The 17,566-nt window shown below is 39.7% G+C and overlaps 1 protein-coding gene across 2 annotated transcripts in view; it reads left to right on the top strand.

The window, feature by feature from the left end:
* Nucleotides 1-17,566, top strand: part of RTN3 (reticulon 3) — a 66,411-nt gene that overhangs the window by 17,298 nt on the left and 31,547 nt on the right. Inside the window, exon 3 of one of the 2 annotated variants that reach the window (XM_046014693.1) lies at nt 8,516-10,876. The exons of the other annotated variant lie outside the window; for it this stretch is intronic. Within the exon in view, the coding sequence (XP_045870649.1) occupies nt 8,516-10,876 (2,361 nt within the window). The remainder of the gene's footprint in view (nt 1-8,515; nt 10,877-17,566) is intronic. 2 annotated transcript variants of the gene reach the window in all.

Genomic DNA, 17,566 nt, shown 5'->3' with positions numbered 1-17,566 from the left:
GCAGGCAGAGAGAGAGAGGAGGAAGCAGACTCCCCGCTGAGCAGAGAGCCCGATGCGGGGCTCGATCCCAGGACCCTGGGATCATGACCTGAGCCGAAGGCAGAGCTTTAACCCACTGAGCCACCCAGGCACCCCCATAGTAACAATTACTAAGTATGACATTTTCATATTTGAGAATGACCTCTTCGATCCTGAAATAGTTGTTGTTGGCCTCCAGGGAGATGAATGTACAAAAAACTACCACTGATTTGTGGGCTGGATAAAGGAAGGGCAATTAAATTTTCAAAAGAAAATTATGTAATATTTATTAAATTGTACTACTTTGAAGTAGACGGCTATTTAAGGTAGCAAAGCAAACTTTTTGACAGCCATTAAATACATTTGTAATGACATATTAGAATAATCAGTTTCTTTTTAAATAAGTTGTATTCCTAAGTAGGTCCTTTGTAGTCTTTTCTCATTGATTCCTTTTTTCTTATCAAACAGAATTTAATTTCAGCCTAATCCCTAAGTGTTTCAAAATAGGGGAATAAATTTTAATGGTGTTTTCCTATAATGTAAAATAAAGATATTAACAGATGTATACATGTAGGATGTGGCTCGTTTTTATTGAGCTTTTACTGTGTTCCGTACTTTATGTGAATTGTTTCATTTAATCCAGCCAGTTTTATGGAGGAAAGGTTACTAGCTCACTTACTAGTTGACATGGGTTTAAAATGGTGCAGTAACTTGCTCAAGATCACAGAGTGAATAAATGACAGACAGAGGACTCCAAAGTCCATGCTCATAAGCACTGCCTTATGATAAAGATGATAAAGTATATTAGTTGTATTTTAGGGTTTGCAGATATTTTTAGAGATGTCATTTTGAGGTTAATGTTACAATCATAAGAGCAGGCGAAGAGGCAGAAATTACTATTTTAGCCATATCATTGCTGTTAGTGATGTAATTTAGTATCATTGGGGGGCTTTGCTCCCTCCATGAGCACAAAATCAAACTGCAGTTTGGTTTCTACTTCTGAAACCTTTGATAAGAGTGGAAGCTGAAACATACACTGATTTTCTTTAGAAAACATGGAGAAAAAGTAGATAAAAATAAGATGGGAAAGAGGGGAAACTGAGGAACTGGAAGCACATTTGCAGTAATGAACATTTGCATTCAATTTGAGTAATGCAGTAGGCATCTGGAATAGGAAGTTAAACACTGAACTTTGGGGCAAGCATTTGAGGGAAAAAATTTGCCAGTTACAGCCTTTTTTTTAACAAAAGCAAAACATTTTTCTTTGTACAGAAGAGACTTTTTGTTTAGGATCTAGCTTGGCTGCAAAGTGTCTGCTGGCTAACTTCCTATTTTGATGCTGTGGCTGAAAGTTGCTGATACTGTTTTGCACGAGAATTTGTCTTTCCTTCCTGTTTTGTGAACATGAGAAATTTCAAGTGTAGGAAAACCTATACCTGAATATTTCAAGCCTCCCTTGTATGAATATGCATAGTATTTATTCGCGCTGATGTGTGTGGCTTTTCCATGGTACAACTATCCTTTTAATTAAAAGTAATGAATTTCCTTAGTGAGGAGGGAGGGGAAGTAACCAAATGGTATCTAAAACAATTCTTTTTTTGTTGTTAAGATTTTATTTATTTATTATTTGAGAGAGAGACAGAGCATGAGAGATGGGGTGGGTCAGGGAGAAGCAGACTCCTTGCAGAGCAGGGAGCCTGATGGCGGACTTGATCCTGGGAGTCTAGGCACAACCTGAGCCGAAGACAGTCGCTTAACCAACTGAGCCACCCAGGCGCTCCCTAAAACAGAATTCTAAGCTATTCCCTTTTTTAGGGAGAACTCTGGTAATAGGATATGACGTTCATTAGCTACTTATTTCTAGATCACATTATTTTCAGTAATTAAGTTACCAACACCTGAATAAAAATATTAAATCTTTTTTGAAAAGTCAGTTTGGGGAATAAGAAACAAAGTAAAAAGAAACTATTTTGAAGGGTAGGGTAAACAATATATGAAAAGGGTTTGGTTTTTTTTTTTCATTTCGGTGTATTTACTTGAAGTGAACACAGTATTCACTTGGAAGTTGATTTTTCGTCGTGCCCTTTTTTTTTTTTTTTAAAGATTTTATTTATATATTTGACAGAGATCACAAGTAGGCAGAGAGAAAGGAGGAAGCAGGTTCCCTTGCTGAGCAGAGAGCCCGATGCGATGCAGGGCTCGATCCCACGACCCCCAATACTCCGGCATCATGACCTGAGCCGAAGGCAGAGGCTTTAACCCACTGAGCCACCCAGACGCCCCTCATCACGTCCTTTTTAACTCCCCACCTTGTTCTGAGATAAAATATTGCAGGCATAGAAGAGGGAACATTCTTCCTGAATTCCCACACCTTAATCTCTAGTCAAATGGAGTTTTTGCCTTATTCCAATAAAAATTTCGAGCGAGTCACTATACTTTAAAATGAGTAGGTTGAAGTATTTAAAGCAGGCACAAAAGGACTGCCCATTCCCTACTAACCTGTAAGCTGTGCTTCTGGACAAGGACAGGGATGAGAGTGAGAGTGAAAAGCATCAGGCTCATCTCCTGTGGGATTTTTACAGAACTCGAGTTCTGAAGTACAGCTTAATTTTTCTACCTTTATAAAATTCATAAAGTGTAGTACAGCTCTGGTTTTCAACCAGGTTCATTACCTAGGAAACTTGTAATGCAGAATGCATCCCTCTCAGGAAATGCCTCTAAGGCAGAGATCATACATGAAGTACTAGTAGTTCTAAAGTTTGACAGGGAGTGTCAAAGATGGCATCCAAGACTGGTTTTGTGCCATGTTGTCATATTGTTCAGCTAGTTGTGCATCGAACTAAAATATACTTTGACCTTGATGGTGGTAAAATGAAACCTTTTGTTCAGGAAAAGTTCTTTTTTCTTTCAACATTGCCTTGGAATTTTTTATGTGTTGGGCTCTCTTAAACGTCTTTACCTACACAGAATTCAGCATGATTCTTGGAATGCCACAGGCATTCGTTTTGTAATAACTGGTTCGGAAGTTGCATCACCCAAACTTTTGAAATAAGTAAAAGCTCTTTAAATTACTTCTTTTTATTTGAGAATGGTAGGAGGGAAAGTGTCTGAATCTCTGAATGAGGATTTATATACTCTCCCCTTATCAAAAAAGCATATGATCTGGAGTCTTGTGTCAGGAGAGAAAAAAAAAAATTTATTTATTTATTTATTTTTTTGAGAATGTGGTATCTGTGGACATTTACTGAGGATTTAGTAAGTACCAGATAGCATTCTAAGCACTTTTCACGTATTAACTCATTTAATCCTCACAGCAGTTCTCAAGTTAGGTTTTTTAGTATCACTGTTTTTTTAGATGAGATTAAGCAACTTATCAAGGCCACATGATTAATAAGTGTTGATCAAATGATTTTGCATCTTTTTTTTTAGATTTTATTTATTTATTTGACAGAGACACAACAAGAGAGAGAACACAAGTAGGGGGAATGGGAGAGGGAGAAGCAGGCTTCCTGCTGAGTAGGGAGCCCAATGCGCGGCTTGACCCCAGGACCCTGGGATCATGACCTGAGCCGAAGGCAGATTCTTTTTTTTTTTTTTTTTTTTTAAGATTTTATTTATTTATTTGACAGGAGATCACAAGTAGGCAGAGAGGCAGGCAGAGAGAGAGAGAGAGGAAGCAGGCTCCCTGCTGAGGAGAGAGCCCGATGTGGGGCTCGATCCTAGGACCCTGGGATCATGACCTGAGCCGAAGGCAGAGGCTTTAACCCACTGAGCCACCCAGGTGCCCCTGTTTTGCATTTTGAATTTTGAATTTTTTGATGTGGGAGCGGTCTAGAAATTTAGACTGCCAACTTAATTTCCTAGTCTTATTTTGAATAGTACACTTCACTTAAGTGGAAAGTATTTAGAGCTTAGGAAGATATGGGTAAGCAAGAAGCTCAGTACTGGATAAATTTGGGAACATTCTCATGATTATTATGGGGTTATGACATTTTTCACCTCTTACCATATATAATTCCCTTTTTTTTTAAAGATTTTATTTATTTATTTAACAGAGGGAGATCACAAGTAGGCAGAAAAGCAGGCAGAGAGAGAGAGAGAGAGGAGGAAGCAGGCTCCCCACTGAGCAGAGAGCCCGATGTGGGGCTCGATCCTAGGACCCTGGGATCATGACCTGAGCCGAAAGCAGAGGCTTTAACCCACTGAGCCACCCAGGCGCCCCTATAATTCCCTTTTTAAACAAACCTATTAAGTGTATAGATCCATACCAGATTTTTAAGTAATTAGAATTCTTGAAAATGAATATGCACATTAAATCCTATTACAGCAAATACCTAAACTAGAAAATATTCATAATGAGGGAATTTTTTGACAGACATTGATTTTGAGTAATGTTGAAAGTCTCTTGTAGTGCATGTGAAGGGTTGGGTCCTTTGAAAAGGGAAAGGGAATGGGCATTTTCCGAGATGTAAGATGATTCAGAGTCATTCTGTCAGGCAGTTTTACAGTGTACGTGGTGTTGTAAAAACTACCTACCTTCGAACTCCTGGCGTTTTCTGCTGTTGCGCAGTCTTGGACAACACCAATGACTATTAAGTGCCATACTCACTAATTGGAGGAGTCTTTGCTTATGGGAGCTGTTCTAAAAAAGGCTTAGTAGATTTTGGTCTCGTTCTATTTAATGTTTTCATGCCTTTATAAACTCTTTACTTCCAGCCCAGTTTTTCCCATTGTCTGGGTACAAGTCAGCTCTGTCCAAGTTTGTTAGGGCTTCAACTAGCCAAAGAAACGTCTTCTCATTTGCTGAAATTCTAAACATGACAATTAAAGTTGAAGCACAGATGCGGATGCTAACTCACTTTGTAACACGTGGGAAAGCGTGGTTGACGGTGGTGAGAGCACCTGTCTCTCACAGTCTAAGAGGAATTAGTGCAGCAGTGAGCTCTTTTTGCCCCCAGGCTAGCCCCCCCACCAAAAGCACTGTCCACTCCATATAAATTCACAAAATTATAAATATCACAAAATTATTATTAGGAATATGACTGAAGTTATTTTTGTGTGCATAATAGTGACTTCATATTAAAGGGTTAATTAAAGAAAGTTATGTTTTATTTATTGCAGAACTTGCTGGTGTTCTGAGAATAAGATTTCTAACCTAATCTTCTAGCTTTCCCTCAGATTATTATATACCTAACTTAAAAAAACTTTTGGAGTATGAAGAGTTCAAGGGGAAAAAAAAATAATTGAAGGAAAAAAGGAGAGAAACAAGGCTTGGAAAACTGACAAGTTTATGTCCTGACAGCATGTTAGAAGGGTTCCACCGTGCTTTTTCCCCCTGGTAATAAGCGCATTCTTCTGTTAGCTTTCAGGGTAGGTCGCTTCCTTTTCCCTTTCTTCTAGCCCACCACCACCACATCATCGTCATCATTGTACTCACTGATTCTGCTCGTTGTCTGTCTCCTGCTCTGGGTGCAGGTGCTCTTACAGAACCACAAACACAAGGGATCTTTTGTTTTGTTCACCGCTTTCAGTCTAGTTTCTACGGCATGTCTGGCACATGATAGGCACTAATATTTATTACTAATTCATTTTGTCCACTTCTGTCTAGAAGATGATTGGTCTGAATCATCTGATACCTTAGTCTCTATAAAACATAGAAGCCTTGCATTCCCTTTAAGGTGGGAGTCAGTTTTGGTCACGTCAGAGTTCCATTCGCGTTTGAAGGGAGGGGCTCCCAAACAGTTTTAATCTTTAATCCAGATTGAATCTTTAATCCTTAATCCAGATTTAATCCATCGAACGTTTCCTGGTAGAAACAGTAACGAGTAAGTTCAGTAATAATACATAGCTCATATCATGGAATATTTCATATTTAAATGTAGCCTATAAATGAACTACTAAAAATGTAGTTCTTTAAATTTCAGGTGTTTTTTGTTTTTTTTTTAAGATTTTATTTATTTATTTGACAGACAGAGATCACAGGCAGGCAGAGAGCCAGGCAGAGAGAGAGAAGAAGAAGCAGGCTCTCGGCTGAGCAGGGAGCCTGATGCGGGGCTCAATCCCATAATCCACTGAGTCACCCAGGCACCCTAAAATTTCAGGGTTTTAATCTGTAATTTAATCTATAATGCTGAGCTTCATTTATATTGTCTCCTTAATCTGGTTTTACTGAGTACTAAATAATAATACTATATCATACTATATATTGATAGATGCAAACCATCTTTACTACCATTAGCAGTAAATGTGAATTACAGCTTGCTTCAGATACTTTCTGTCCCACTAGTACAGTTTGTACCATCAAACTATTTTTCCTCAATTTTCAAAGACCTTTTCCCCCAATACCCAGACAATAGTTAAACTATTCTTTTTTTTTTTTTTTTTTAAGATTTATTTATTTGACAGACAGAGATCACAAGTAAGCAGAGAGGCAGGCAGAGAGAGAGGAGGAAGCAGGTTCCCTGCTGAGCAGAGAGCCCAGTTCGGGGCTCCATCCCAGGACCCTGGGATCATGACCTGAGCCAAAGGCAGAGGCTTTAACCCACTGAGCCACCCAGGCGCCCCAATAGTTAAACTATTCTAAAGGTCAGATCCTATTACATGAAATTTCAGTGATGTGTTGAAATAGAGGAACTTTATCTGGCATTTGAAAACATTTTTTATAATAGTTAATTCTATTTTTTGGAGTAAGATATTTCATTTTAATTTCTTTTCAATCTTATAAGATGATTTTTAATAAAGTCACAATTTTGCTATTATTCAGCTTCTCACATGAAAAAGAGCATAAGCTGAATAAAAGTCATCCCATATGTTTTTCTCTTTCACATATTCACAGTCACTCATTCACACTCAGCGCTGTGCTGTCCTGAGCCTGTTCAGGTCTCATCTGACCAGACTGAATCTTTGATGCACTCATTTGGAACTATGTATTTAAGACCTACTTGTTCTGACTCCAGAGATAACAATGTGCAAGAAAGACAGCACTTACTACCCTTGGGACAGTTTTGATCTTTTCTTCAGTACAAACTTGCTAGATTGGAAAGTTGGAAAACAGCGTGATAAATCATTGGCTGCTGTAGTATTAATAACTGATAAGATTTAATTAATCTATTACTTTTAGAAGGATATTTTCTGTTTTAAAAGAATCTCTGGCATTAACTCTTTTATTTTTAAGATTTTATTTATTTGAGAGAGAATGTGAGAGAGGGCAGGTTTAGAGGGAGAAGCAGACTCCCCACTGATCAGGGAACCCAATATGGGGTTCCATCCCAGGACTTCAGGGTCATGACCTGAGCAGAAGGCAGTCACTTAACCAACTGAGCCACCCAGGCACCCTGGGGTTAACTCTTATTCTTCCTTTTTTTTTTTTTTTAAGATTTTATTTATTTATTTGTCAGAGAGCGAGCAAGCGAGCACACTGGCAGAGGGAGGCAGAGGGAGAAGCAGGCTCCCTGCTGAGCAAGGAGCCGGATGTGGGACTCGATCCTAGGATGCTGGGATCATGACCTGAGCCGAAGGCAGCTGCTTAACCAACTGAGCCACCTAGGTGTCCCTGGGTTAACTCTTAACCACAGAATAAACCTCACCAGTTTGCACAGTTTTGTGTTGGTTAAGTTGTCAGGTTGGTGCAAGAGATTTTAGAGCAGTCCAATCATTTCATACTCTTTAGTTTAAAATGAGACCATCTAGGGGTCCCTGTGTGGCTTAGTCATTAAGCGTCTGCCTTCTGCTCAAGTCATGATCCCGGGTACTGGGATTGAGTCCCACATTGGGCTCCCTGCTTGGTGGAAAATCTGCTTCTCCCTCTCCCACTCCCCTGCTTGTGTTCCCTCTCTCGCTGTCTCTCTCTCTGTGTCAAATAAGTAAATAAAATCTTTAAAAAATAAAAAATAAATAAAATGAGGCCGTCTATACCTGAGACCAATCTTCCCTGTGGGTAGAGTAGAGTAATTCTAGCCTCATTCTTTCCACTGTATCTCCTGAGAATCAAAAAGAACAGTGGTCACTTTTTTTTTCCTTCTCAAACTGTCAGACTATAACAGTGGGTTCGTAGAAGCTCTGTATACTGAAATGTGCAGCTTACAGATGAGAACATAACAATACTTCATAATATTAAGTTTTTTATATTGATTACACTGAATAGCTCTACCAAAAATACGGGAAAAAAACTTCCCCCGATTTCCCAATCTCATTACATTTCTTTATGCTTTACCTTTACAATGGAAAAAGTAGACGGAAAAGTACTTGTCATGAAAATCTTTTGTCTTCTGCAATTTGTAGCATGATAGAGCTTTTCTGTTTCACTCTTGGCACTTTTTATGCATGTTTTATAGGATAACTGTTGATCGTTGTTTTGTTACATATTGTGTGTGTATGTGTGTGTGTACATCTTGTGTGTGTGTAACTTGGAAAATGAAAAGCATGCTGCTTGGCCTTACTAGCTAATGTGTGATTGTACCTGGTAAACAAACTTTTTTCTTTCAAATTCTGACCATAGAGGGATTGAGCTCTCTTTGCTCTGATGAGCCACCTTCAGAAATTATGACTTCCTCCCTTTTTTCGTCTTCTGAAATGCATAACACTGACCTTACAATACCACATGGAGAAAAAAGCAATGTGTTAGGCAGCCAGCCTATTTTAGCCAAAGAAGGAAAAGACTGTTTGGCCCTCCTAGATGCGAAAAAAATGGAAAAGCCTCAAGGGACCAATAAAGGCATAGCATACTCCCCAGTTTCTGTTGCAGAAGGCGTTGAGTATAACCGTCCTTCCATTCCAGCCAGTTTCCCAGATCGTCCTGCTTTTCTCTCAAAGGAAGTTGGTCTAATGGAACAGCAAATAAATAAAGATCAAGAGTCCAAGAACCCAAATGAGGTAGCAGGTACAGATGATAAAACTGGCTTGGATGTTGATGACAAGTTCACTTTGCCTACAGCCCAGAAACCACTCACCCAGGAGCCTAAGGCACAAGGCATTTGTACATATTCCTTATCCCCATCTGAAGTTTCAGGAGGTGATATTACTGAAAAGGATTCCCCTGAGTCACCATTTGAAGTAATTATTGACAAAGAAGCATTTGACAAAGAATTTAAAGATGCCTATAAGGAGAGCACAAATGATTTTGGTAGCTGGGCAGTGCACATTGATAAAGAATCGTCTGCAGACATTTTGTTGGAGTCTAATGACAAATTATTTCCACTGAGAAGTAAAGAGGCAGGGCGTTACCCAACTTCTGCGTTGCTCACTAGACAGTTTTCGCACACGACTGCGGCACTGGAAGAAGTGTCTCGGTGTGTGAATGATATACATAACTTTACTAATGAAATACTGACTTGGGATTTGGTTCCCCAAGCAAAAGAAGAGAGCAGTAAATCTGATTACATCACGAAAACTACAGGACTTGATAGGAGTGAATATAATTCAGAAATCCCAGTTGTAAATCTTAAATCTAACGCTCACCAGAAATTTCCCATCTGTTCTATTAATGGGAGCACTCCCATCAAATCAGCAAGTGACTGGGCACCGACCTCTCTCCCACAAGAGAATGCTGTCATTGAAAAACCTATGCCAGACTGTCTCCATTCCGCCAAGGAAATCAGTATCAAAGGCGTGGGAGGCAGTGTGCAGAAAGAAGATAATACGCTTCCAGAGTTACCTAGATCTCCTCTTGAGAAAGGTGTCTCTCTGGGTTCTGGAGTGGCCACTGTGAAAGTGGTCTTACCTGACGGCCACCTAAAAGGTGAAGTGAACTGGCAGAGCTCTATGTTAGCAGAAGCCACAGATGCCGATAGTTCTGGTGAGTCTGATGACACAGTAATAGAGGACGTCCCAACCAATATTTCATTTGAAAGTAACAAAATTCAGGCTGAAAAACCTGTTTCCATTGCAAGCGCTATTGTAAAAAGAGATGAAAGAGAAATCGAAGAGATTGTCAGTTGCAGCAGGGAAAGGAAAACATGTGAAACCTTTGAAGGGCCGGTCAGTGACTCTGAGGCAGCACGAGTTCAGCCGGATAGTCTTGAAAGGAGTGCAACTGGGGAGGCGGCATGTTCCCAAGTACCTGACCAGAATGGCGTGTCAGGAGACGGGGAGCAATCAGGCAGCACGAGAGAAGTTGCTCCTGAAAAGCCTGTTGCAACTGAGAAGTCCAAACTTCCTTCAGTTCTGTCTCCAAGTGTTCTTACGGAGAGAGAATTCTCACTACGTGTGACAACTCCTGCCTATTTGGAGTCAGTACATGAAAAAAGTGTGAAAAATGTAGATGATTCTTCCCCAGAGGACCTGATAGCAGCCTTTACAGAAACCAGAGAGGGAGGAATTGCAGATAAACATGCAGGAAAGGCCTTTCAGGCAACATCAGAGAAGACTTCGGACTTTAAAACGACTCTTGCTTTGGAAGTCTTGCATGAAACTGAATCAGGTGGTTCTGAAATTAAAGACATAACAAGCAAACACCCTGAGCAAAGCAGAGAGACTAACGAAAGTACGGTTCTGGATGTTTTTCCTGCCCAAGGTACTCCAGCAGCATCTCTTGACTTAGAACAGGAACAGCTCACAATCAAAGCTCTTAAGGAGCTCAGTGAAAGGAAGGTTGAGAAGTCAGCTTCTGTACCGGGTAATGCAGAATCTCCTCCTGAAGAAGTATCCAAGCACACTTTCACATGTGATCCAGAATCTTCTTGGCTTCAGAGATCGTCTGATGTCCTAGAACACAAAGAAGTTAATACTGGATCTGATCTTGGGATTTCCAAGAAGCCCGCAATTAGCAGAGAAACCACTAGGGTAGATACTATTTCGAGCCTTAGTAAGACTGAAGTGGTAAACAAGCAAGTCCTAGCAAGACTTCTCACAGACTTCTCAGGTAATCATTTACATTAGAAATACTGCATGTGATTAATTCTGCTGTGGTTGATTACTTATTAGAGTGTCATCTGATTTTATGTCACCAAAATTATGGCTAGAATAAAAACAACACTGCATAATGGGGAAAGGTAGAATTTTTTTTCGTGGTTGCCTTGATTTGTCTCTCTTACACAAAAATTTCCCAAAGCAGTAGACCACTTTTTAATACTCTACTTAAAACATTTTTTTAATAAATTTTTTTTTTTAAGATTTCATTTATTTACTTGATAGAGAGAGATCACAAGCAGACAGAGAGGCAGGCAGAGAGAGAGAGAGGGAAGCAGGCTCGCTGCTGAGCAGAGAGCCCGATGCGGGACTTGATCCCAGGACCCTGAGATCATGACCTGAGCCGAAGGCAGCGGCTTAACCCACTGAGCCACCCAGGCGCCCCTCCTTAAAACATTTTTTATGCTCCAGGTTTTTTCCCCCCCTCAAGGTTCTCCTTTCCTTACAGGTTGGCCCTAGAGCAGTTGCTGCGTTTAAGAATATCCTTAGACATTTGTTTATTTAGAAAGCTTACTTTTAAATCTCCATAATAGTAGAACTGCTTGTTACCACTTGGGTTTTTGGCTGTGGACCTTGTGAAATCTATTTAGCAATCAAAGATAAAGGAATTCCAGCTGGGAACGACAGCAAATGAAACTTTTAATTAATGTGATCTTATACTACAGAGATTTTACACTGTGAAAGTAGGTAGCCAGTAATGTGTTATAGTACTGTTCATGAGTATTGCTTAAGAGAAGTCATGCATCCTTCTACTTTGGACCTCACTGAATATCCTTTAGGCCAAATTTATTGTGTGGTACTGGAAGCCCTTCCAATTGTCTTGTCTATTGATTTGAATGATTACTTTTCTCGAAATCAGCCTTTAGTTAAATTACTGCAAATGCTGTCTGTTGTGGGATCTTGGAAGGTGTAAGCAGAAAAGGATATTTAAAGGCTTCCAAAAGGGACCTGCAGCTTCTACGTTGTGCACTCACTCTTAGATTGTAGGTTTTCCAGGCTTCTCTGACAGTAGGTCCTTCTTTTCAAGTGAAATCATATACAGAGTCACACTATTTAAAATAAAAATAAGATTTTTTTTTGTTGGGATAAACTTATAAAAGTGACTGTACCATTTCCTCTTCCCCGCCCGAACATTGTATTTTGCACAGAATAGGGAGTAGGTCCAGCCCTTAGCAGCCACTGTTCTATCCTGGTGGTAGCCAGAGCACTGCTCAGCTCCCCCTGCTGGGGTGTCTGTCAAAAGCTTGTCCTGCACCAGTGTGATGTGCCCGGTAGGTGCCCGTGCCCGCAGCGGTGCCTTGACTTGCTCATATTCCCGGTCACCTTCTGGCTGAGCTTGAGGTCCGTGACCGGGGGGTCTGCAGAGCCATGGCTGCTGCTCTTCAGCTGCCGCAGAAGGGCACCTTTACTTTTTATTTCCTTACTGAAGACCACAGGCAGATTACTTAGTCTTTCTAAATTTTAATCTTTAAGATAGAGATAATTGTGCTTCTTATAGTAATAATGTGGGGATCATATGTGGACATGCAAGTGATGCAGTGCTTAGCATATAATAAATACTCATTTAGCACAAAGTACAGGACCTGGCGTGTGATAGGTACTGGGGAATTATTTGTTAATTGTGAGTGAATTGTTCAGTATCCGTGAAAACATTGAGACTGTTTTATAAACTAAAAAAATTGAAGAAGCAGTGAAGGATGGCTGTTACCCTCTAGTAATTGAAGATCGCTGAGCTTGGATAGAGGAGTGCTGAATTTTCATTGTTGCTTTACAGCTTCTAGAAGGCTTTGAGCAGTTAAGTATATTACCTTTGGGGGCCTCAGTTTCCTTCTCTATAAAGTGAGGATGTTTCAGGAGATGATCTTCAATATAATTTTAATAATGTGATTCTCTGATCTGGTATATTCTAGGTTTCTTTATGAGTTGTCATAATTCTCACAGGTGTTCTTTTGAGTGATAAGGTATATGGGAATTAGGCTACAAGAATTTCAGTGTCTAATTTTGGCAAATTCCTGCTTTAGCGTGACCTCAGATAACTCACCTAACTGGTTTGGCATCTTCCTTTGTTAATATGGTAATAATTATTTTGCTCTGCTTTATGATGTTGTAGTAAACAAAGTACTGTGTAAATACTAATTATTAGTAATTTTTAACCGAGTTATTTGATCTATTGTGAGAGGTGAAAAGGGCTATGGAAGCTTAGGATATTTGTCACTGGCCAAATTCTATCATTAGTAGACATTTTTAGATGCTAATTAAAACACCAGTATAATTAGACCAAGAAGCTAAAGGGCTTTCCTTTGCAGACTTCAAAATAGAGAACCTTTTTAAGTTGTCTTACTTTATGACTAAATCTTTTAAAATATAACTACTTCAGCAAAATACATCAGTCTCTAGTTCTGAGTAGTAAATCTGAATAGTCTTCCCTTTAAAACCTGTTCTGTAATTACGTTCTGCCTGAAATTATGGGGAAAATAGGCAAAAGAAACAATGAAAAATATTAATGGTATTTTTTTTTGCTGTTCTATGGTATATTGTGTACAAGTTTGTAATGAAGCGTACACTTCATTTCCTTTATGATGCTACAATATATATATAGAGAGAGAGAGTTCAGTAATTAGGGTATGATCTATGGTATAACTAATCATTTGGGGAAAATTTAGATCCTTGCTCATATACCTAACTTGGTGAAGACAGGTTTTTGGATTTTAGTATCCAGATTGGCAAGAATACAAGGAAATAGGCAGGTAGCTATTTTGTTGATAGTTAGATGTAAGTTTCTACAACTTTTCTGGAAGGCATTTTGGCAGTATGTAACAGAGACCTAGAACTGATCTAGCAGTTTTGTTTCTAGGAATTTATTCTAAGGAAAAAAATTATGTACAAAAACAACTACAAAGATGTGGGGGTTTTTGTTTTGGGGGAGGTTTTGGGGTTATTTTTATTTTTATTATTTTTTTTAGACTTTATTTATTTTGGGGCACCTGTGTGGTTCAGTCATTAAGCCTTTGCCTTTGGCTTGTGTCATGGTTCCAGGGTCTTGGATCAAGCCCTGCATCAGGCTCCCTACACAGTGGGAGGCCCACTCCTGCTTGTGTTCCCTGTCTCGCTGTCTCTCTCTCTTTCAAAATAAATAAATAAAATGTCTTTTTTTTTTTTTAAGATTTTATTTATTTAGAGAGAGAGCTCTAGCAGAGGAAGAGGGAGAGAGAGAATCTTTTTTTTTTTACTTTTTAAAAAATTTTTTATTAACATGAATTTTAATTAACATATAATTAAATTAACATATATTACATATGTATTATACATTACATATAATGTATTATTAACAGAATGTATTATATTAACACATGTATTATCTTATTAACATATAATGTATAATGTGTTTTTTAAATTTTTATTTTTTATTAACATATATTATATTTATTTTTATTAACATATAATGCATTAACATATAATATGTAGCCCTACGGTACAGGTCTGTGAATTGCCAGGTTTACACACTTCACAGCACTCACCATAGCACATACCTTCCTCAATGTCCATAACCCGACCACCCTCTCCCTACCCCTGGCAGCCCTCAGTTTGTTTTGTGAGGTTAAGAATCTCTTATGGTTTGTCTCCCTCCTGATCTCATCTTGCTTCATTTATTCTTTTCCTACCCCCCAAACCCCCCACATTGCCTCTCAACTTCCTCATATCAGGGAGATCATATGATAGTTGTCTTTCTCTGATTGACTTATTTCGCTAAGCATAATACCCTCTAGTTATCCACGTCATCGCAAATGGCAAGATTTCATTTCTTTTGATGGCTGCATAGTATTCTATTGTATATATATACCACTTTTTCTCTATCCATTTGTCTGTTGATGGACATCTAGGTTCTTTCCATAGTTTGGCTATTGTGGCCATCGCTGCTATAAACATTCAGGTGCACGTGCCCCTTTGGATCACTACATTTGTACTTAGGGTAAATACCCAGTAGTGCGATTGCTGGGTTGTAGGGTAGCTCTAGTTTCAACCTTTTGAGGAACCTTCATGCTGTTTTCCAGACCGGTTGCTCCAGTTTGCATTCCCACGAACAGTGTAGGAGGGTTCCCCTTGGGAGAGAGAGAATCTTAAGCAGGCTCCACGCCTGGCATGGAGTCAGTCTTGGGGCTAGATCTCATGAGCCTGAGATCACAACCTGAACTGAAATAGAGTCAGATGCTTTGGATGCCTGGGTGGCTCAGTCAGTTAAACGGCTGCCTTCGTCTCAGGTAATGATCTCAGGTCGTGGGATCGGGCTCTCTGCTCAGCAGGAAGCCTGCTTCCCCCTCTCTCTCTGCCTGCCTCTCAGCCTACTTGTGATCTCTCTGTGTCAAATAAATAAAATCTTTTTTAAAAAAAATGAATCTAGGGGTGCTTACGTGGCTCAGTCGTTAAAGTGTCTGCCTTCCACTCAGGTCATGATGCCAGCATCCTGGGATCCGAGCCCTTCATCAAGCTCCCCTCTCAGCAAGAAGCCTACTTTTCCCTCTCCAGCTCCCCCTTGCTTGTGTTCCCTCTCTCATTGTCTCTCTCTGTCAAATAAATAAATAAAATCTTAAAAAAAAAAAGTGAATCTGGGGTGCCTGGGTGGCTCAGTCAGTTAGTTAATTGACTCGATTTTAGTTCAGGTCAGGATTTCAGGGTCATGAGATTAAACCCTTCAGGGGCTCCATGTTGAGGGCGGATTCTGCTTAAGATCTCTCTCTTCCTCTCCGTCTGCTCCTTTCCCCACTCACATGCATGCTTTCTCTCTTTTTACTTACTTTTATTTTTATTTTTAAGATTTTATTTATTTGACAGCAAGTGAGCACGAGCAGGGGGAGCAGTATGCAGAGGGAGAGGGAGAAGCAGGCTCTCTGCAGAGCAGGGAGCCCGACCAGGGCTCAGTCCCAAGATCCTGGGATCATGACGGGAGCCGAAGGCACATACTTAACCGACTGAGCCACGCAGGTGCCCCCTCTCTCTTTTTGAAAAAGAAAAGTGAACCTATACTGGGGTGCCTAGCTGGTTTAGTCAGAAGAAGCACGTGACTTTTTTGATTTTGGATCCATAAGTTTGAGTCCCATGTTGGGTGTAGAGATTATTGAATAAAACTTTGAAAAATTTTTATTTTAGATTTATCTATATATCCACACACAGTGAAGCTGAAGTAAATTTGAAAAACAGTAACATCACAATGGTTTTTCTTGCAGTATGTTCAAGTAAACTTTGTTGGAACTGACTTTTCTTGCATATAACTATATATTCTGGACAAAATTGGAAGGAAAAATAAGACCTGAAGGCACTGGAAAATGAACAAAAGCAGGCAGCTTCTGAAAAGGAACTGACCCTTTTAAGAAGAGACAGCATGGAATATGTTTTCCATTTTAACTGCTTTTAGCCAGACGACAGACTGAAGTTGGCACCTGGCAGGTTGGTTAAAACTTTCATAGAAAACTTGTAAGAGAACAGAATTTGGGTCAGCCACAGCCATTCAGCCACTGGAAAGGGTTGGAGGAATCCTGGAAAGGAGAGATCTAGAGAGTGAGAGCCAAAAATTCTGTATACATGTTCTATATACACTGTACACGGGCATGGAAGGCTACAAACAGCTCAGCTAAAGAGAAAAGAAGTGAACTGAGAAGATGTCCAAGAGGCAAGAGTTTGCACTTTGAGTCCAGCCAAATTTAACTGAATGTTGAAAGAAATGTAAGCACTTCCCAGAAGAATATAGCCGAGTCCATTACATACAGTACGACACTAACGGTGTCCAAGATAAGTGCAAGACCACACATTTTAAAAACCAGGAAGATACGACCCAGACGGAAGAAAAGGGACAATCAACAGAAACCAACTTCCTTTGTTAGGACTGGAAAACGGGTTTTAAGGCAGCTATTACAGTGAAATAAAGAAAGGTACACTTGCCCTGAAGGAAAAGAAAGGAAATCTCAGTTGAGAAATAGCAACAAGAAGGAGCCAAGTGGGAACTGTAGAAGTGTAAAGTACAGCAGCTAGAATAAAAATTCACCAAATGGTCTAATATAAACAAAATGGAGATCACAAAGGGAAAAATCAGTGGAATGTTGATGAGCAGAAAATTATCCAACCTGAACCTCAGGGACCTTTGGGACATTATTTATAAGATCTAACTCACAATTGGAAGTTTCAGAAGGAGAGGAAAATTTGAGAGACAGAAGAATATATTTGAAGATAAAGTATTTTTTAAAAATACTCAGATTTATAAAAAACACAATTGCTGACTAAAGCAGCTTAGCGACACCTATTAGGATAAGGACAAAGGAAAAACATATCTTGGTACACGTGTCGGGGTCCCCAAGACCACCGTCAGGCTCAGTGGTTTGCTGCAAGGACTTACAGGATTCAGAAACTATTAGGCTTAGAGTTACCAGGTTATTGCAGCAAAAGGACATATTAGAATTGGCAAAGGGGAAAGGCACATGGGGTACAGTCCAGAAGAAACCAGGTGCAGGCTTCCAGGTGTCCAGTGGATTCACACAGAGATGCCTTTAATTTTCCCATCAGTGATTGACAGCATGTGCGGCGTTGCCCATATGGGAGGCTCACTCCGTGTTTAGTGTCCAGAATGCCGTGCAGTGCCCACATGACTGACCTC

The sequence above is a fragment of the Meles meles genome, chromosome 8 (genome assembly GCF_922984935.1).
Source record: "Meles meles chromosome 8, mMelMel3.1 paternal haplotype, whole genome shotgun sequence".
NCBI lineage: Eukaryota > Metazoa > Chordata > Mammalia > Carnivora > Mustelidae > Meles > Meles meles.
This window is presented reverse-complemented; position numbering and strand designations above follow the sequence as displayed.